General features: G+C 41.1%; 1 protein-coding gene across 1 annotated transcript in view; it reads left to right on the top strand.

The window, feature by feature from the left end:
* LOC135051692 (vomeronasal type-2 receptor 26-like) overlaps window positions 1-21,775 on the top strand; it is a gene marked incomplete at its 5' end in the record, with an annotated part of 134,482 nt that extends 112,707 nt beyond the window's left edge. Inside the window, one exon of the mRNA XM_063957403.1 lies at window positions 20,880-21,775. Within this exon, the coding sequence (XP_063813473.1) occupies window positions 20,880-21,775 (896 nt within the window). The remainder of the gene's footprint in view (window positions 1-20,879) is intronic.
* Window positions 21,776-23,291: the final 1,516 nt, after the last annotated feature.

The following is a 23,291-nucleotide window of genomic DNA, read 5'->3' as shown; positions in this document are numbered from 1 at the left end:
GATCCTAGATTTAAAGCCTACCTTGGATCTCTCTTTCCGGCAGATACAAGTCTGCTGGGGTTGAAAGACCTGCTGGTGAGAACATTGTCAAGTCAAGCGGAACGCGACCTGTCAACATCTCCTCCTTCACATTCTCCCGCAACTGGGGGTGCGAGGAAAAGGCTCAGAATTCCGAGCCCACCCGCTGGCGGTGATGCAGGGCAGTCTGGAGCGACTGCTGATGCTGACATCTGGTCCGGACTGAAGGACCTGACAACGATTACGGACATGTCGTCTACTGTCACTGCATATGATTCTCTCACCATTGAAAGAATGGTGGAGGATTATATGAGTGACCGCATCCAAGTGGGCACGTCACACAGTCCGTACTTATACTGGCAGGAAAAAGAGGCAATTTGGAGGCCCTTGCACAAACTGGCTTTATTCTACCTAAGTTGCCCTCCCACAAGTGTGTACTCCGAAAGAGTGTTTAGTGCCGCCGCTCACCTTGTCAGCAATCGGCGTACGAGGTTACATCCAGAAAATGTGGAGAAGATGATGTTCATTAAAATGATTTATAATCAATTCCTCCGTGGAGACATTGACCAGCAGCAATTGCCTCCACAAAGTACACAGGGAGCTGAGATGGTGGATTCCAGTGGGGACGAATTGATAATCTGTGAGGAGGGGGATGTACACGGTGATATATCGGAGGATGATGATGAGGTGGACATCTTGCCTCTGTAGAGCCAGTTTGTGCAAGGAGAGATTAATTGCTTCTTTTTTGGTGGGGGTCCAAACCAACCCGTCATTTCAGTCACAGTCGTGTGGCAGACCCTGTCACTGAAATGATGGGTTGGTTAAAGTATGCATGTCCTGTTTATATAACATAAGGGTAGGTGGGAGGGCCCAAGGACAATTCCATCTTGCACCTCTTTTTTCTTTAATTTTTCTTTGCGTCATGTGCTGTTTGGGGAGGGGTTTTTGGAAGGGACATCCAGCGTGACACTGCAGTGCCACTCCTAGATGGGCCCGGTGTTTGTGTCGGCCACTAGGGTCGCTTATCTTACTCACACAGCTACCTCATTGCGCCTCTTTTTTTCTTTGCGTCATGTGCTGTTTGGGGAGGGTTTTTTGGAAGGGACATCCTGCGTGACACTGCAGTGACACTCCTAGATGGGCCCGGTGTTTGTGTCGGCCACTAGGGTCGCTTATCTTACTCACACAGCTACCTCATTGCGCCTCTTTTTTTCTTTGCGTCATGTGCTGTTTGGGGAGGGTTTTTTGGAAGGGACATCCTGCGTGACACTGCAGTGACACTCCTAGATGGGCCCGGTGTTTGTGTCGGCCACTAGGGTCATCAGAACCTTGCACAACGTTGAAATCATTCTCCACTGCACTTGAGACAGGTGCATTCCACCTACTATATCGTGCTCAATTGTATAGGCTTGAATGGCCTTTTGCTGCTCCTCCAACCTCTGAAGCATATAGAGGGTTGAATTCCACCTCGTTACCACTTCTTGCATCAGATGATGGCAGGGCAGGTTCAGTAGTTTTTGGTGGTGCTCCAGTTTTCTGTACGTGGTGCCTGTACGCCGAAAGTGTCCCGCAATTCTTCTGGCCACCGACAGCATCTCTTGCACGCCCCTGTCGTTTTTTAAAAAATTCTGCACCACCAAATTCAAGGTATGTGCAAAACATGGGACGTGCTGGAATTGGCCCAGATTTAATGCACACACAATATTGCTGGCGTTGTCCGATGCCACAAGTTGGCGTTTGCGAGATGCTGCTACTGGTGCCGCCGCTGCTGTTCTTGCGGCGGGAGTCCATACATCTACCCAGTGGGCTGTCACAGTCATATAGTCCTGACCCTGCCCTGCTCCACTTGTCCACATGTCCGTGGTTAAGTGGACATTGGGTACAGCTGCATTTTTTAGGACACTGGTGACTCTTTTTCTGAGGTCTGTGTACATTTTCGGTATCGCCTGCCTAGAGAAATGGAACCTAGATGGTATTTGGTACCGGGGACACAGTACCTCCAACAAGTCTCTAGTTGGCTCTGCAGTAATGATGGATACCGGAACCACGTTTCTCACCACCCAGGATGCCAAGGCCTCAGTTATCCGCTTTGCAGTAGGATGACTGCTGTGATATTTCATCTTCCTCGCAAAGGACTGTTGAACAGTCAATTGCTTACTGGAAGTAGTACAAGTGGGCTTACGACTTCCCCTCTGGGATGACCATCGACTCCCAGCGGCAACAACAGCAGCGCCAGCAGCAGTAGGCGTTACACGCAAGGATGCATCGGAGGAATCCCAGGCAGGAGAGGACTCGTCAGACTTGCCAGTGACATGGCCTGCAGGACTATTGGCATTCCTGGGGAAGGAGGAAATTGACACTGAGGGAGTTGGTGGGGTGGTTTGCGTGAGCTTGGTTACAAGAGGAAGGGATTTACTGGTCAGTGGACTGCTTCCGCTGTCACCCAAAGTTTTTGAACTTGTCACTGACTTATTATGAATGCGCTGCAGGTGACGTATAAGGGAGGATGTTCCGAGGTGGTTAACGTCCTTACCCCTACTTATTACAGCTTGACAAAGGGAACACACGGCTTGACACCTGTTGTCCGCATTTCTGGTGAAATACCTCCACACCGAAGAGCTGATTTTTTTGGTATTTTCACCTGGCATGTCAACGGCCATATTCCTCCCACGGACAACAGGTGTCTCCCCGGGTGCCTGACTTAAACAAACCACCTCACCATCAGAATCCTTCTGGTCAATTTCCTCCCCAGCGCCAGCAACACCCATATCCTCCTCATCCTGGTGTACTTCAACACTGACATCTTCAATCTGACTATCAGGAACTGGACTGCGGGTGCTCCTTCCAGCACTTGCAGGGGGCATGCAAATAGTGGAAGGCGCATGCTCTTCACGTCCAGTGTTGGGAAGGTCAGGCATCGCAAACGACACAATTGGACTCTCCTTGTGGATTTGGGATTTCAAAGAACGCACAGTTCTTTGCGGTGCTTTTGCCAGCTTGAGTCTTTTCAGTTTTCTAGCGAGAGGCTGAGTGCTTCCATCCTCATGTGAAGCTGAACCACTAGCCATGAACATAGGCCAGGGCCTCAGCCGTTCCTTGCCACTCCGTGTGGTAAATGGCATATTGGCAAGTTTACGCTTCTCCGACAATTTTATTTTAGGTTTTGGAGTCCTTTTTTTTCTGATATTTGGTGTTTTGGATTTGACATGCTCTGTACTATGACATTGGGCATCGGCCTTGGCAGACGACGTTGCTGGCATTTCATCGTCTCGGCCATGACTAGTGGCAGCAGCTTCAGCACGAGGTGGAAGTGGATCTTGATCTTTCCCTAATTTTGGAACCTCAACTTTTTTGTTCTCCATATTTTATAGGCAGAACTAAAAGGCACCTCAGGTAAACAATGGAGATGGATGGATTGGATACTAGTATACAATTATGGACGGACTGCCACGGTTAGGTGGTATAAAAAAACCACGGTTAGGTGGTATATATTGTAATACAATTATGGATGGACGGACTGCCTGCCGAGTGCCGACACAGAGGTAGCCACAGCCGTGAACTACCGCACTGTACACTGGTTGATAAAGAGATAGTAGTATACTCGTAACAACTAGTATGACTGACTATGACGGTATAAAGAATGAAAAAAAAACCACGGTTAGGTGGTATATATTGTAATACAATTATGGATGGACGGACTGCCTGCCGAGTTCCGACACAGAGGTAGCCACAGCCGTGAACTACCGCACTGTACACTGGTTGATAAAGAGATAGTAGTATACTCGTAACAACTAGTATGACTGACTATGACGGTATAAAGAATGAAAAAAAAACCACGGTTAGGTGGTATATATTGTAATACAATTATGGATGGACGGACTGCCTGCCGAGTTCCGACACAGAGGTAGCCACAGCCGTGAACTACCGCACTGTACACTGGTTGATAAAGAGATAGTAGTATACTCGTAACAACTAGTATGACACTATGACGGTATAAAGAATGAAAAAAAAACCACGGTTAGGTGGTATATATTATAATACAATTATGGATGGACGGACTGCCTGCCGACTGCCGACACAGAGGTAGCCACAGCCGTGAACTACCGCACTGTACACTGGTTGATAAAGAGATAGTAGTATACTCGTAACAACTAGTATGACACTATGACGGTATAAAGAATGAAAAAAAAACCACGGTTAGGTGGTATATATTATAATACAATTATGGATGGACGGACTGCCTGCCGAGTGCCGACACAGAGGTAGCCACAGCCGTGAACTACCGCACTGTACACTGGTTGATAAAGAGATAGTAGTATACTCGTAACAACTAGTATGACTGACTATGACGGTATAAAGAATGAAAAAAAAACCACGGTTAGGTGGTATATATTATAATACAATTATGGATGGACGGACTGCCTGCCGACTGCCGACACAGAGGTAGCCACAGCCGTGAACTACCGCACTGTACACTGGTTGATAAAGAGATAGTAGTATACTCGTAACAACTAGTATGACACTATGACGGTATAAAGAATGAAAAAAAAACCACGGTTAGGTGGTATATATTATAATACAATTATGGATGGACGGACTGCCTGCCGACTGCCGACACAGAGGTAGCCACAGCCGTGAACTACCGCACTGTACACTGGTTGATAAAGAGATAGTAGTATACTCGTAACAACTAGTATGACACTATGACGGTATAAAGAATGAAAAAAAAACCACGGTTAGGTGGTATATATTATAATAATACAATTATGGATGGACGGACTGCCTGCCGAGTGCCGACACAGAGGTAGCCACAGCCGTGAACTACCGCACTGTACACTGGTTGATAAAGAGATAGTAGTATACTCGTAACAACTAGTATGACTATGACGACGGTATAAAGAAAGAAAAAAAAATACCACGGTTAGGTGGTATATAATTATACAATTATGGATGGACGGACTGCCTGCCGAGTGCCGACTGCCGACACAGAGGTAGCCACAGCCGTGAACTACCGCACTGTACTGTGTCTGCTGCTAATATAGACTGGTTGATAAAGAGATAGTATACAACAATATACTACTATACTGGTGGTCAGGCACTGGTCACCACTAGTCACACTGGCAGTGGCACTCCTGCAGCAAAAGTGTGCACTGTTTAATTTTAAATTAATATAATATTATGTACTCCTGGCTCCTGCTATAACAACCTGCAGTGCTCCCCAGTCTCCCCCACAATTATTATAAGCTTTTATACATTGATGTGCAGCACACTGGGCTGAGCTGAGTGCACACAGACTGAGTCACACTGTGTGACTGCTGTGTATCGTTTTTTTCAGGCAGAGAACGGATATAGCAGAGAACGGATATATTAAATAAAAGTTAACTTAACAACAACTGCACTGGTCACTGTGGTAAACTCTGTCTGCACAATCTCTCTCTCTCTCTCTCTCTTCTAATCTATTCTAATGGAGAGGACGCCAGCCACGTCCTCTCCCTATCAATCTCAATGCACGTGTGAAAATGGCGGCGACGCGCGGCTCCTTATATAGAATCCGAGTCTCGCGAGAATCCGACAGCGTCATGATGACGTTCGGGCGCGCTCGGGTTAACCGAGCAAGGCGGGAAGATCCGAGTCGCTCGGACCCGTGAAAAAAAAAGTGAAGTTCGTGCGGGTTCGGATTCAAAGAAACCGAACCCGCTCATCTCTATCAAAAACTAGACCAAATAGAAGATATTAGAGAAACATACATATATGTATAACCGCAATCAGCTCTGGATTTATGCAAAGATATATCTGCGAGATGGATAAACACTTTATCCTCATTTGACAATTGCTGTAGCGCAGGGCAAAGTTAATTCATATAGCATATTTGGTGTACAATACACTTATTATACCCATCAACTACTTAGTACAGAGAAAAATGAAGAAGAAGAAAGAGAAAAGGTACAAGGAGGATAGACATAGAGCTAAACTAGAATAATAATAATAATAACAGAGGTGTCTTATCGATCCCTAATAAAAGGAGTAATTTCATAGTTCTCGTTTAAACCATGTGGGATTAGTGTATTTAGTGTTAGGATCCAGAAAGTCTCCCTCCTGAGCAGTTGTTCGTCTCTATTGCCACCATCTTTACTTGCTGCTATATGTTCAATACCCGCAAATTTTAGGGTGGAAGGGTCAGCATTATGTCGTTCTGAGAAGTGTCGTGGAACGCTGTGATTCATCACACGATTTTTAATATTTCTCGTGTGCTCCAGGATTCTGATTTTTAATACACGTTTAGTTTTTCCCACGTACACGAGTCCACAAGGACACATTAATACATAAATACAGAAACTAGTATTGCAGTTTATAAAAGACTGAATGGTGTTAGGACGTTTGCTCACTTTCCCCATTATATTTTTAGCCCCCTTATCAACCAGATTACATACTTTGCAGCAGCCACATTGGAAAAAACCTTTTATAGGACCCAAAAAGTGATCATTTTTTACACCCTGTATCTTTTGCAGTTTACTTTTAGATATTAGTGACTTAACAGTTCTCGCCCTCCTATAAATAATATCAGGTTTTTTCGGTAGTACAGGTCCTAGTATGGGGTCTAGCTGCAAAATGTGCCAATTTTTTTGGGCTATTCTTTCCAGTTCCTTTGTCCCAGAACTAAACTGTGTAACAAATGGGCAAAAAGTTTTTCCCTTTCCCTCATCTTTTTCTTTTTTCTTATACACCAACAGTGAATCTCGTTCTCTCTCTCTTGCCCTAAGCATGGCATTTTTTGTAAGCTCTTCAGGATACCCTCTCTCCACAAACCTATCTTTATACACCCCTGCTTGTTCGTCAAACTTGGAGAGGCGTGTGCAATTTCGCCGTAGTCTGGTAAATTGAGAGTAGGGTATGTTTTCTTTCCATTGTGGGAGATGGCAACTCTTAAAGTCCAGATAGCTATTGCTATCGACTTTCTTAAAGTGCGTATATGTTTCTATCTCCCCTGTCACCTCAAAGTTTTCCGTAGAGATTACCAAATCCAAAAACTCCAACTTATTCACACTAAAGGTGCCCGTGAACTTTAAGTTGTATGTGTTCACATTCAACCTCTCCAAAAAATCAACCCATTCAGTTTCATTGCCATCCCATACGATAATCAAATCATCTATGTATCTTTTATACATTATTATTTTAGACCTCATGTCACCCTTTAGGGTTTCCATTTCCCACTGTCCCATATATATATTAGCCAGGCTAGGGGCACAGATACTCCCCATTGCTGATCCGCACACCTGTTGGTACCATTCTTCCAAAAATGTAAAGTAATTGTACTTAAGCACAAATTCTAGACAGCTGCATATAAATTTGCATTTTGAATCACCCACTTCAGGATCATCCCTAAGTCTAGTCTCTACAGCTGAGACCCCTTTACTATGTGGAATGGACGTGTAAAGTGACTGCACATCTATAGAGCACCACCTATAAGAATCCTTCCATTTTAATTCTTTTAATATATGTAACACTGATGAGTGAGCGAGACGTCTAGCAAGCTCCGCCCCAACGCGTTTCGTAAGCACTTCGTCAGGAGGTTGGCTTGCAGACGTCATCCAGACCATGATATACTACTCCACATATTGTCACCAGCTGTTTGTAATAATTAACGGCGGATGAACAATCCTCAGTCCACCAGCAGTATATACAAGTTTTAAGATCAAACATAGTTTATAACAAATAGGTTAAAAATGTTGCTATTGGATTCATATACACATACATCAGTTTTGATTACACAAAATTTAAAACAATATATATAGAATTTATAAACAGCACATGCACATATATATCTCTGTCCTTAACTTTAAAAACATAATTAAACACATCATAAGCATAATCAAGAGTCACATGAGTGCCTTATTAAAAATCAATACACCCACATTGTGACCAAGTTTAAAACTTAAACATCATTTATAACCAACGATATTAATAATAGATTCCATACATACATAAGTTAGTTATAATTACACTGGGTCTAAAACAATACCTATTGGAGTTATAATACACTCACGTGTATCTCTATCCTTCACTATTCAGAGAATTACTTGGAACACATGATAGAGCACATCATAAGAATAATCATGTATGTGCCTTAGTACAGATCATCATACTTATAATGAGCAACAGAGGGAGACACAAACCCCTTTCTTGGAGACAACCTTTTTTATATTAAAGATGATTTTTTCTTTTTTTAAAAAGAAATAATAATTCCAACACCCACTCCACATATCAAATAGGGAGATTTTTAGCTATACCGACTATTCATTAGTCACATCAAAAACTAGACCAAATAGAAGATATTAGAGAAACATACATATATGTATAACCGCAATCAGCTCTGGATTTATGCAAAGATATATCAGCGAGATGGATAAACACTTTATCCTCATTTGACAATTGCTGTAGCGCAGGGCAAAGTTAATTCATATAGCATATTTGGTGTACAATACACTTATTATACCCATCAACTACTTAGTACAGAGAAAAATGAAGAAGAAGAAAGAGAAAAGGGGGGTGGGATAGTTCTTATGGATCGCGATTATTACGTGGAAGAAGCATATAGACTGCTTAATGATTCTGAATCCTATTTAAAGCTATCAGATGATCCAACTAATAGTTTCCTTACTATATTAGAAGGGATACTAAAAGAGGGTCTACAAACTGGTAGTATTACGTTGATAGAATATAATTATTTGCTTAATAAGCATCCACGGATGGCCACCTTTTATCACATTCCAAAGATCCATAAGAACTTATCCCACCCCCCAGGTAGACCAATTATCAGTGGTATCGGGTCCCTAACATCTAGGGTTTCAGAATTTGTGGACTGTTATATCAAGAAATATGTGCCAAGTCTGGATTCTTATATACAAGACACAACATCAGTGTTACATATATTAAAAGAATTAAAATGGAAGGATTCTTATAGGTGGTGCTCTATAGATGTGCAGTCACTTTACACGTCCATTCCACATAGTAAAGGGGTCTCAGCTGTAGAGACTAGACTTAGGGATGATCCTGAAGTGGGTGATTCAAAATGCAAATTTATATGCAGCTGTCTAGAATTTGTGCTTAAGTACAATTACTTTACATTTTTGGAAGAATGGTACCAACAGGTGTGCGGATCAGCAATGGGGAGTATCTGTGCCCCTAGCCTGGCTAATATATATATGGGACAGTGGGAAATGGAAACCCTAAAGGGTGACATGAGGTCTAAAATAATAATGTATAAAAGATACATAGATGATTTGATTATCGTATGGGATGGCAATGAAACTGAATGGGTTGATTTTTTGGAGAGGTTGAATGTGAACACATACAACTTAAAGTTCACGGGCACCTTTAGTGTGAATAAGTTGGAGTTTTTGGATTTGGTAATCTCTACGGAAAACTTTGAGGTGACAGGGGAGATAGAAACATATACGCACTTTAAGAAAGTCGATAGCAATAGCTATCTGGACTTTAAGAGTTGCCATCTCCCACAATGGAAAGAAAACATACCCTACTCTCAATTTACCAGACTACGGCGAAATTGCACACGCCTCTCCAAGTTTGACGAACAAGCAGGGGTGTATAAAGATAGGTTTGTGGAGAGAGGGTATCCTGAAGAGCTTACAAAAAATGCCATGCTTAGGGCAAGAGAGAGAGAACGAGATTCACTGTTGGTGTATAAGAAAAAAGAAAAAGATGAGGGAAAGGGAAAAACTTTTTGCCCATTTGTTACACAGTTTAGTTCTGGGACAAAGGAACTGGAAAGAATAGCCCAAAAAAATTGGCACATTTTGCAGCTAGACCCCATACTAGGACCTGTACTACCGAAAAAAACTGATATTATTTATAGGAGGGCGAGAACTGTTAAGTCACTATTATCTAAAAGTAAACTGCAAAAGATACAGGGTGTAAAAAATGATCACTTTTTGGGTCCTATAAAAGGTTTTTTCCAATGTGGCTGCTGCAAAGTATGTAATCTGGTTGATAAGGGGGCTAAAAATATAATGGGGAAAGTGAGCAAATGTCCTAACACCATTCAGTCTTTTATAAACTGCAATACTAGTTTCTGTATTTATGTATTAATGTGTCCTTGTGGACTCGTGTACGTGGGAAAAACTAAACGTGTATTAAAAATCAGAATCCTGGAGCACACGAGAAATATTAAAAATCGTGTGATGAATCACAGCGTTCCACGACACTTCTCAGAACGACATAATGCTGACCCTTCCACCCTAAAATTTGCGGGTATTGAACATATAGCAGCAAGTAAAGATGGTGGCAATAGAGACGAACAACTGCTCAGGAGGGAGACTTTCTGGATCCTAACACTAAATACACTAATCCCACATGGTTTAAACGAGAACTATGAAATTACTCCTTTTATTAGGGATCGATAAGACACCTCTGTTATTATTATTATTATTCTAGTTTAGCTCTATGTCTATCCTCCTTGTACCTTTTCTCTTTCTTCTTCTTCATTTTTCTCTGTACTAAGTAGTTGATGGGTATAATAAGTGTATTGTACACCAAATATGCTATATGAATTAACTTTGCCCTGCGCTACAGCAATTGTCAAATGAGGATAAAGTGTTTATCCATCTCGCTGATATATCTTTGCATAAATCCAGAGCTGATTGCGGTTATACATATATGTATGTTTCTCTAATATCTTCTATTTGGTCTAGTTTTTGATGTGACTAATGAATAGTCGGTATAGCTAAAAATCTCCCTATTTGATATGTGGAGTGGGTGTTGGAATTATTATTTCTTTTTAAAAAAAGAAAAAATCATCTTTAATATAAAAAAGGTTGTCTCCAAGAAAGGGGTTTGTGTCTCCCTCTGTTGCTCATTATAAGTATGATGATCTGTACTAAGGCACATACATGATTATTCTTATGATGTGCTCTATCATGTGTTCCAAGTAATTCTCTGAATAGTGAAGGATAGATATACACGTGTGTGTATTATAACTCCAATAGGTATTGTTTTAGACCCAGTGTAATTATAACTAACTTATGTATGTATGGAATCTATTATTAATATCGTTGGTTATAAATTATGTTTAAGTTTTAAACTTGGTCACAATGTGGGTGTATTGATTTTTAATAAGGCACTCATGTGACTCTTGATTATGCTTATGATGTGTTTAATTATGTTTTTAAAGTTAAGGACAGAGATATATATGTGCATGTGCTGTTTATAAATTCTATATATATTGTTTTAAATTTTGTGTAATCAAAACTGATGTATGTGTATATGAATCCAATAGCAACATTTTTAACCTATTTGTTATAAACTATGTTTGATCTTAAAACTTGTATATACTGCTGGTGGACTGAGGATTGTTCATCCACCGTTAATCATTACAAACAGCTGGTGACAATATATGGAGTAGTATATCAAGGTCTGGATGACGTCTGCAAGCCAACTCCTGACGAAGTGCTTACGAAACGCGTTGGGGCGGAGCTTGCTAGACGTCTCGCTCACTCGGTCTCTGCATCTCCCTGTGATCGCTGCGGGTGGCCGGACGGGCTTCTGAACGCAGCGCGGTGTACGGTCCCGGCGTCTGGACACAGCGGTTGATGCACCAGCCTTGTGGAGTTTTCTTTTACGTATAAACTGGCCCAAAGTGTGGGTCCAAAAAGGTATTATTACATCCATACCTGTAATTTGGTTCTACTGATATGTTTTAAAAATAAATCGGATTTACACTATGGGCGTATTCTCCTGAATCCCCTTTTTTCCATATATATATATATGTGTGTGTGTGTGTGTGTGTGTGTGTGTGTGTGTGTGTGTGTGTGTGTGTGTGTACACTTGAGGCATAGAGTAGCATATTCCAAGAATAAGTCGGCACCCTAAGCAGAAGTGCAAGCTTCCCCAGATTAGCATCCTTTAAGAATGTTGAGTGTTTACATCTTTACATGTACTGTGTAGATCTGGCATTCCATTCATATATGTAGTCCAACCTAGGAAATTTGTGTGTTGTTTAAATATTCACCAAAAATGGATTTACTGAGAAAGTAGTATATTTTTGAGCCAGTTAAGTAAATTTTACACTCAAACCAAAAATTCTTAAAAAATGCGGCACATAGGCCTCGCCTTAATGTAAATGGAGTATTGTTGGTAACGTACAAAAAAAAAATTGTAGTCCTAATTATCATATACAGTATGTTCTACTCCAAATTAAGTTTTAAAAAACCTGCAAATATATGTGTACTGTAACTAAAATGATGTACCATTAAACCACATACAGATGCTGACAACATGCCCCCGGATACCCTGCAGGACACATAATTGGAGGAAACCTTTGTCCTTCAACTCCAGCCAATAGACCCAACATTACCAACAATGCCACCTGTGAGTATGCCACCAACACAAACCACACCTGCACCACAAATGAGTCCTACATCACCACACGCTACAACACATGATCAGGCCTTTTTGAATAGTTGGGCAACCCAACAGGCCAATAATCTTGATTTTCTGCGCAAACAAATGCAATTTCTTGGTAGTCTGCCACATCAGCTTTCCCGAATAAGTAGGAATAGTAGCCACCTAGATTTTCAAGTCACAAGAATTACCAATACTATGTAACTAATGTGTGCGGACAACACATATATGATGAACACTTTCCAAAGAGTAATGAATGAACAACACAGACAGCAGCAAAACTACATCAACATTTTTTGAAAACAACCAAATGATTACAGAAAGCATCAGCAGAATAATAGAAAATCATACTGCAGCAACCACAGAACTGAATGCTACTCTGAGTAACCTGAGCAACAACATCAGTTTACTCCAACCTAGACAAGCAAGCAGCAGCTCAGGAAACACAACTCCGAGCATGACCCCAGTTACCTTCCCAATAAGGATATCCAGCCGGACACGGAGAAATGTGATTGGAAAAGCCACTGCAGCCTCCAAATTGCACCCCAAAAAATAGAGTTCCCTTCTGTGGGTTCAATCTGTGTAGGAGGAGAAAACAGTGTCAGTTCCAGTGTATGAGCAACAGTGAAATAGAGCTTTGTACATCATTTAAGTAACGCTTTCTGTTATATGTTGGTAGTCGGAATCACTGTCAGCCTAACAGGCCCATTCAGACACTTATTTCCACAATTTAACATCATATACTGTAATTACACTCATGATTAACTAGATTGTTTACAGCCTCAATTATACATATCATTCTTGTTTTTTTAATATATTTATATTTTGACAATGTTGGTCACAGAGATTTTTGACCTTATTCTATTGCCCTTATGGCTTGGTCAGTAATAAAATCTGCAGGCCTAATTGAAAACAACAAATCATTAACTAGTTACTGGTCAGCATCCTATTTCTTTACAGGCCTAATTGAAAACAACAAATCATTAATTATAGGTCTGTAATCAGATATTATGCAGTCCTAATTACAATCCAATATCCGAGGTAATTAGCCATATTGTTTGCATCCAAAAGACAGTTTAGTCATACCTGAGTATGATTGTGTGGTTTGTGCCAAAAGGAAAGGTCCTTGTTAGGCTGTAATGTTTGTTCATTAAGACAATGTCATCATTCATTAGTCACATTGAGTCATTTGACATGTATTTAAATTTGACCTTTGTTTTTCCCCTCAGTACGCCATGTTTTGTCACAAATACAATGATCAGGTATACACATTATGAATATGTTAATTGTAAACATTATGTGTTTTTATACACTCATTACGCTGTTTCTTCATAACCCAAAAAAGGGATGTGTGAGTTAATGACTTGTATTGTTACATTGCGGTTTGGCAACACAAACATGTGGCTTTGAACAATGAAAAATTGACAATAAATGTGGTCTACAATCTAAAACATGCTTGGCGTACTCAACAACACATGAGCAGCAGACATAATCTTTACAAAACACCAAGGCCAAAAAACAAACACACATACATCTTTGGTATGTCAGGAAGGCTTAGTTCATATATATATATATATATATATAGAATCGACGACTGCTCCGGCACTCCATATAGTCCAATGCTGGACTAATCTTGCTCAGGTGCCCTCCCCGACCGAGAACCGGTGGCATGCAGGGAAAGAATTGAGGCGGCACTCAGAGACTTGAAACAGCAATCATGTATTTGTGCAAATGGTGCAAATCATATCAACGTTTCGGGGACATGTTCCCCTTCTTCAGGATAACAAAAAGTGCCAAACATGGGTGTTTAAATAGACAACACAAACACTTACCCTCTGTCCCCATCCAATCTGCAGCTGCAGCGTGTCCGTCTGGCCGCCCTATCGTAACTTCCGCCCGGCTGCTCGCGTCCCCGCGGAACCGGAAGTGATGTCACGAATGCAAGATGCGTTACCGTGGTTACCTCTCGAGGCTTTACACACTGCCCGAGTGTCATACCACGGCCGCGTCACTTACACTGCCTCTCACATATCAAACGATCCCGCGAGATCTCGAGTCCTGGCAAGGGAGACAATTGCGTTACCATGGAGCCGCTGTCAACTGTGCAACAATGTAAACAAACAAATAATAAAGAGTGACATGTTAAGATGACGTCTGACGGTCAATGCTGTGACAAAACATCTATTTAAAAATGTTAGTGCAAACTCTATTGAGCATAAATTTAAAAACATCTGAAAGTGCAAAGCAGAGCAATGTGCACCCGTGGGTCTCCCTGCTATAAAAAAACACAGAGAACCTGCTGAAAAAAAATTCTAAAACTGGCACCATCTATATGGCAGCTAGGTTTTCATAATACTGCTTTATATTTTGGGAATAAACTATAAGTGACAATAACACAGAGCCCACAAGGGCTGCCTTGTCTTACACATAGGGTCGACAAGCTTGGGCCCAACCACGTTCACAAAAAATTGATTAATCCCAAATTGTCGTTAAGCCCCCCAGGTTTTAAAGTGTTAAGCCTATGGATCCACATGGATTCTAACTGTAGTAATTTGCGTCCCCGATCACTCCCCCGTATTGATTCGGGGACGTGGTCGATGATGCGGTGTTTGAATGTGGCCATGGAATGTCTGAATGTCACGAAATGCTTGGCCACGGGCTGTTCCCCACTGCCAGATGCCAAAGCATTCCTAATGGCAAGTCTGTGCTGTGCCATTCTGATTTTAAATTGGCATTCTGTTTTGCCAACATAATATCGCCCGCATGGGCAAATAATGGCGTAAATGACGAACTTCGTACTGCATGTAAGAGGCCATTTGATTTTGTACAACTTTCCTGAGAACGGATGAGCTATGGTAGTTCCTATTGACATGTGGGAACAGGTAGTGCAACCGGTGCACTTAAAGCAACCGTTGCGTCTTGTGAGAAAATGTGTGGGATTAGCTTTCATTTTGCCATGTCAGTTTTAACTAATATGTCCCTGATGCTTCTTCCTTTTTTATAACTGGGCATAATGCGTTTATCATGTAACATCTTTAATTCCTGATCTGTTGTTACAATGGGCCACAGCTGATTTAATTGGCGTCGCCTTTCCCTACTTGTCACCTCATATTCGCACACCCAAGGAATGATTTTAGACATGTCTTTGGTGTGTTTGGATTTCTTTGAGGCTTCCCTCTGAGTGGCCTCTGCCTTTAAGCGGGCCGATCGTATTAACGCCCAGGGATATCCTCTAGCCAGGAATCTATCTTCCATTTCGTTGCATACATGCAACTTTTTTTTTTTTTTTAAAGTTGCATGTATGCAACGAAACGCATTGGTGGGACCTGCCTGACAGTGTTTTTTCCCAGCCTCTGGAAGGATTGAACCTGGACCAAGCCCCCGCTGTGGTTTTCCAACCTTTGGACCCTTAAAGAATTTCCTATTAAACCGTGGAGGATTTACATCTACCACCCTCTGAGGAACAGCCGTTTGCGGATGCAGATTTGCCTAATTACCTCAAGGGACACTGGTGGTAACTATAACTCACGGATAGGACATTGGGCCCTTAAACCCAAGGAGACTTTTATAGGAACAGGTTCCATGCATTACTAACCTCCTATAAGGATTTACAATACTGGGAAAAACACCACTTCTGATTTATATCTGATTTTATGTGGCAGTTGCCACTTATGTGCACTTTATTCAATTACTTTTTAATATACTCAAATTATATGTTTTAATAAAATGATAAATGTTTTAATGTGACCAAGTTTGCATCTGTGACCATTAGGCACTGTACTTCTTTGAAGTGCTGTAGCTGCCTGCTGCCACTACTTCGCATTGATGCAGAATCCAGGTTCCAGGAACAGGTTTAACAGGTGCAATGACAGACAGTGATGGCGCACCCCTGGGGGCCTTGCGTTCTGTGCACTAACTCCTGTAGAACTATGCTTTGTACCTGCTGGTGTGCAAAAGTATCAACTTGCCCAATAGGAATAAGTAAATCCTGGAGTATGAATCAAACACAATGTGTAATCCTTCTCATCAGTAAGATGACTATGCCAGGCATAATTCAAGTAAAAATCAGCTAGAAGTTTTTTTAAATGCAAGAAAGGGGCCTAAGTCATGAGAGGAAGGAGTTTTACCCCAGGGTAAAAGATGTCTAGTCTTGGATCGGGGACCAACTTAAAATCATCTACAGTAGTAAAATTAGGCTACCTTGACAGATTTTCTGAATTTCCTCAAATACTTTGAAGAAAAGGAACCAGTCAAGAACTTGGGGCATATATGGAAGCTAAGGTAAATTTATGATCATCCTCAGTACCAGTCAATACAAGGAATTGACCATTCTATGCTGATGACTGTTGACAAAGGGTATATGGTGTGTTAGCATTAAATAACATGCCTATGCCTTTACACCTAAATGGATTATTATCCATAAAGCTAGTAGGGTATTGATGATCTCTAAATGAAAAGGGGGAGCCAAGGAATAAAAATATGTCTCTTGAAGTGCAACAATATCTAGACTTCTCTTGCCAGGGGAGGTGAATCCTTTTATATTGAAGGTAAGCAGAGGAAAATGCAGGATTTTTATGGGGGTATCTTTGCAATCATTGTGGAGAAAAAAAAATATCAGGTCATGTTTCTGGGTACTTAGAAACTTCCCCTGCATTCGCCACTGGTAAGTAATTTAACCATAGGGGCTACAAAAAGAAACAGCCTTACGATGAACCTGCAGTAAACAATTAAGACATCCATTAAAGAAATGCACTCAGAGGAGGGTATCTCAGGGCACATTTTGAGGAGCAGATCTTCAATTTGAATGCTGGTGGAACCAACCAATGAGCAGATCATGGTTGTCCATGGAATAAAATCATTTCTGGAAAAGATGCATGACATAATCCTAGAGAGCATAATTTAATACAGATTCAGGAACTTGATGCTGTTCCTTCTAGACCTGTCCTTAAATTCAGCAAGCTTTTTCTTAACCACACTGAGGACCTGAATTGGATTGCATGCAAACCCAATGGTTTATGTACAAATACGATGGATTAGGGTCTGCACATGTTTAACTTTAAGACCTCTCCTGGGAATGTTGAGAATGGGTACTCCATTATCTCTTGCAGCCCCCCATCTCTCTTATCCATAGCATGATGCAGCATTTTGGGGGGAGGAGCGTGGCACTTGAATCTCACAGATGCATGCAGAAGCCAACTATTTCCTATACATACAGTACCTTCTGATGAATTTGCATTTCTTTTCTATGGTTATTGCATAGCCACGTTTTTGTGGCTGTACAATAAAGTACAAATCTAAATCAGGCCCTGAGTTCCACCATGACTGATTTCTGAGAGTAAATAAAATCACTGTGGGAAGCAACCAGCTCCTTCACTTTATTCTCTAGATGATTTATATGATCCCCCAGTATTGCCACTTTGCCCTTGAATGACTGAGGTCCACAGTGATGTCAGCAAGGAAGTCTTAAAGCATGTGATCTAACATGTGGATTGTAAGTGGAACATCCACTGGTGGAATGGACATGGGAGAGAAAGTGCGGGTAGAGTCAGGTGTAAAACCACCACTAGAGATATCTCTGACTATTTGGTTACCACCTGGTCATGGGAGGTGTGGGTGGTAAATAAGATAAAGGGGACAGGTTTAGTCCTTTTTGGGTGCATAGTTGTCATCAAAGAGGTATGGTTAAAGAATAAATTAGCAGGGCATACTGTTGAGATTATATGGGTTCTCAAATGTTCCTCATTACTGTATGTAAAATCGGTCTCAGTGTACTGTAGATGGCAAAATCATACATGCAACATTGTGGAATTATAAAGACCAATGACCAGAGCACAAGGGAGAGAAATTCACATTGATTAAGGATGGGTAGAAACAATGTAGCTGAGAGCAAGTTATTATTTAGGGCAGAGGTCATGAGGTAATGAATACCCCAACTAGTAGGTTCTCAAAGCTATGGTACTACAAGTCCCAGACATTTAACAGAAATGAGTTTCAACAGGGGCACTCCAGATAGGGCACCTGTCAACCTTTGCTCGGAGCCAGGGGAGTACTAACTGGAGAAGATATCCTACACAGATAAGACTTGTAATTAAATAAATCTGGGAGTGCTCAAGCTGCAGTTGATTGGGCCCATTTCAGTAGTAGTAGTAGTAGTAGTAAGCCACAAGGATAGGGAAACTGCCAGAGAAGAGGTGAGCTAATAACAGTCAATGGGATTTCCCACTCTGCAGGAAGAAGAGCACAGCAATCCCGGGTGAGACTAGCAGATGGGAGGGGTTTGAAAAGGATGTGGATAGCAGAAGCATGAGTCTAGATATCCAATAACCACAGAAGTTTAAGTTCAAGTGAAAGGCTCTGTACTGCCCTCTGGAAGTTAGAGGCCAGGCAGAAAATCAGAAGGCATGGTGGTGTCCTGGGAATTAATCTTGATGGCTCAGTCAGTGATGGCTCATTCAGTGATGGCTACACCAACTGTACCCCACAGCCATTATAGAGATGACTCGGACCCATGTGCTACAGCTCAATACAAGGCACATACACTAAGTGGGGTTCCCTTCTATCAGAAGTAAAGCAAGAGTTATTTAATGTCCAGTAAGCCTGGTAATAAACGTAGACAACGGAAAAGCTCCTCAAGAGTGCATCCGCCATTCTAGTCCTGCATGCCACACCTCCAAATCACAACACTTTCTAAGCACCTCAAAAATGAATTTGGGAAGGGCATATACTGTACAGCCAATATTACTGTTTTGGAGAAATTAATAAAAACATGAAAAGAAATTATGACCCAGCAGATAAAAATATACCTTATGAGCAATAAAACATTAATGCTTGTGTTCCAAGGCATAAACTCAATGAGAATTAGAGTATAGTATCCTATAACAATCCTTAGAGGTGGACGTCAATCTGCTATCAGGTACTGTATTACTAGATTCAGTGGTAAGAGTCCAAGTAGAAGAACATATTTCTCTCTTTCTTCAGAGGGAAGTAAAAATACTCAAATACAGTTGTGCATTAGCCAATAAAACAGCAAGTGGGTCAGTTAAAAGTTAATCACAGGTGTTTAAATACACACAACCTTATTGTTCATTAAATGACATTTAATTTATTATGTTCATACTGTAACAATATAAATTTAAAACAGTACAGATGTTGTAATGGTTACCATTATTGCCTCACAGCACTGAGGTCACCATGGTTCTAACTGTGTGGAGTTTGTATATTCTCCCCATACGTTGTGGGTTTCCTCCGGATACTCCAGTTTCCTGCCACAATCCAAAAATAAACTGGTATAGACGGAGCCATGCTAATCATGGCACCATCTGTGCCAAGGTGCTCCTATCACCGGGTTCGGGGAGCATCTCAGTGTGATCCCGGCGTTACTAGGCGGACAGATCGCCTAGTCATGCAGGGAGCACTCGTATGCGATAAAACGCCTCAGATGAGCGCGTCTCCATCTGTAGGTTAATTGGATCCCTACAAAATAAACCCTAGCTTGATTGTATGTTCATGTGGTAGGGAAAATAGATTGCAAGCTTCATTGGGGCAGGGACTGATGTGACTAGTCAAATACTCTCGAAAGCACTGCGGAATATGTGGGCACTATATAAATAACTGGTAAGAAAACATATTTAAGTAATTTATAATGAAAACTTTTTAAAACTATTTACAATAATACTTAGAATCATATAAGTGTTATTTTTTAAAATGATTCACAGTTTCATCTACAAATTCATGGTACTGGGCACCAAGTTGTCCCCGAGTTTTATTAATTTACTATTGGTCTTCTTGAAGAACAATAAATATGTAGCCCATTCGGGGTGCACTTGTTGCTCTATTGCAGATACTGTATATTGACATTTAAGAAGTGTTATTTTATGTTAGATGTTTATCAGATAATAAACGAACAATTTTTTGTATTGGTCTTCAGTAATATAGTTTGCGCTCTTATTAGTGATTATTAGTCATTTCTCTGATAATGAAGGAAGCTCAGTATGTGAATATAAAACTTTATGGTTACCAACATGGTAATCAATGTAAGTAATTTTTAAAATAAACAGATATTATGCTATCCATTCTTTCTTCTAAAGCTAGCCATACACCTAAAGAGTTATTGTCCGATCTGGCTGGTTGGAATGACAATCTGGTAATGGATAAGAGCAAATGACAATTGATCATTTACTCCCAAACACTGGAAAACAGACAAAAATGGTAAATCAGACAAATTGGTTAAATCCATTTAATTTAACCAATTTGTCTGAACGACCGTTTTCGTCAGTTTAACGGCATTTAGGGGCATATGATCAATTGTCATTTGCTCCCATACATTACCAGATTTTCATTCCAACCAGCAAGACTTGACAATATATCTTTAGGTGTTTGGTCAGTTTAAGACAGGAATTTGCTAGAATTCAGCATGCAATACATATACAGTTGTTTCTTTACAGACAGCGAAAACTGCATAAAATGCCTGGATATAGAATGGCCCAATGACAGACAAGATCAATGTGTTTCGAAAGTGGAAGAATTTCTGGACTATTCAGATGCCCTTGCTGTAGCTCTATCTTCTCTCTCCATTCTGTTTTGGATCACTTCTGTTCTAATATTAGGGATTTTTGTGACATACCAAGATACACCAATTGTCAAAGCAAATAACAGGAACCTGAGCTTCATCCTTCTTGTCTCCATATCCATGTGTTTTCTCTGCTCGTTTTTGTTTATTGGGCGTCCTACTGACAGGACCTGCATGTTCCGACAAATAGTTTTTGGCATCATATTCTCCATAGCTGTGTCTTCTGTTTTGGCCAAAACCATCATGGTCTGCATAGCTTTCAAAGCCTTCAAACCTGGAAGCTCCTGGAGGAAGCTGATTGGAGGCAAACTGTGCTATTATATTGTTTTACTGGCCTCATCTGTACAAACTATAATTAGCATTTGTTGGTTGTCTATTTCTCCTCCATTTGTGGAGCTGGACACAAACTCTTACCAAAGAAAGATCATTATCCAGTGCAATGAAGGTTCCACTATTGGCTTTTATGCTGTTCTGTTTTATTTAGGGTTTCTTGCAGTGATAAGTTTTGCTGTAGCATATTTAGGCAGATCATTACCAGATCGTTTTAATGAAGCCAAGTTTATCACCTTCAGCATGCTAGTGTTCAGCAGTGTCTGGATTGCAATGATCCCAGCCTATCTGAGTACCAAAGGAAAAAACATGGTGGCTGTAGAGATTTTTTCAATATTGACCTCAAGTGCTGGACTGTTAGGCTGTATATTTTTCCCAAAATGTTATATTATTTTACTGAAGCCCCAAATGAATGCAAAAATAGTCATCTGTAATCACTAAAATGTGAAAATATATAGTCTCAAATGAACAGTGCAGTAAAACATAAATAAATAATAAAATTATAAATAATATGCAGTTTCTTTTTGTGAGCTGTATATCAATCTGCATGTGGGCTTGTGACCATTGTACAGTTTGATCTAAACCAAATAACACAAAATAACATTCCGTTTCTATAGCTCATTAAAATAACTATACCATACCTCCCAACATATAGGACTCCTAACACGTGGGGCTCCCTGACGTGTTGAAGCTGCACACCCAAAGAGGGTCATGGCCTATGTTAAAGGGGCGTGGCTTCATGGGAATGTCAATCACATGCTATCAGGGCCAGCTCGAGGCACGTTCCTTAGGAGCAGCCACATGGGGAGCCCTACTCCTAAGGGTGTCCACCAGCTGGCCCATCAGTTAAATAAAAATGGTGTCAGTTCATTATCGATCACAGACTGGTGGCTCCTGATTAGCTGCTGGACTGCAAGCTATTATTGGCTCATGAACCGGTGCCTGACTTGAGTTACCTGCTGGAGGCCGTACCCTCACATCGCGCCATGAACAGCACAGGCAGCGGCAGTGGAGGTGCTGAGCAGTGTTGAGTACCTGGCACTGGTTGTATATGTGTATCTGGCACTGGGGGCATATGTGTAACTGGCACTGTGGGTATATATGTACCTGACATTAGGAGCATATGTTTAACTGACACTGGGAGCATATGTGTATCTGGCACTGAGCGTATATGTGTATTTGGCACTTGGAACATATTTATAAACTGGCACTGGGGGTATATGTGTTCCTGACAATGGGAGCATTTGTGTATCTGGCAATGGATGTAAATGTGTATCTGGAACTGGGAGCATATTTATAAACTGGCACTGGGGGTATATGTGTACCTGGCACTTGGAGCATACGTGTAACTGGCACTGGGCGTATATGTGTACCTGGCATTGGTAGCATATGTGTATCTGGCACTGGGTGTATATGTGTATATGGCACTGGTGGCATATGTGTACCTGGCACTGGGAGCATATGTGTATATGGCACTGGGCATATGTGTGTATCTGGCACTGGGAGCATTTGTGTAACTGGAACTGGGGGTAAATGTGTATCTGGCACTGGGAACATATGCACAAACTGGCACTGGGCATATATGTGTATCTGGCATTGGGAGCATATGTGTAACTGGCACTGGGAGTATATGTGTACCTTGCACTGGGAGCATATGTGTAACTGGCACCGGGAGCATGTGTAACTGGCACTGGGGGTATACAGTGGGGCAAAATAGTATTTGGACAACCACCGATTGTGCAAGTTGACCCACTTAAAAAGATAAGATAGGTCTGTAACTTCCATCATAGGTACTCTTCAACTGTTAGGGACAGAATCTGAAGAAAAAAAATATATCAGAAAATCACATTGTATGATTTTTAAACAATTTACTTGTATATTCTTGTGGAAAATAAATATTTGGACACCTACCAAGCAGCAAGATTTCTGGCTCTCACTGACCTGTTACTTCTCCTTT

This window comes from Pseudophryne corroboree, chromosome 1, assembly GCF_028390025.1.
Source record: "Pseudophryne corroboree isolate aPseCor3 chromosome 1, aPseCor3.hap2, whole genome shotgun sequence".
NCBI classification, from domain to species: Eukaryota; Metazoa; Chordata; class Amphibia; order Anura; family Myobatrachidae; genus Pseudophryne; species Pseudophryne corroboree.
The sequence above is the reverse complement of the archived record's forward strand: the minus strand, read 5'-3'. Positions and strand labels throughout refer to the sequence as shown.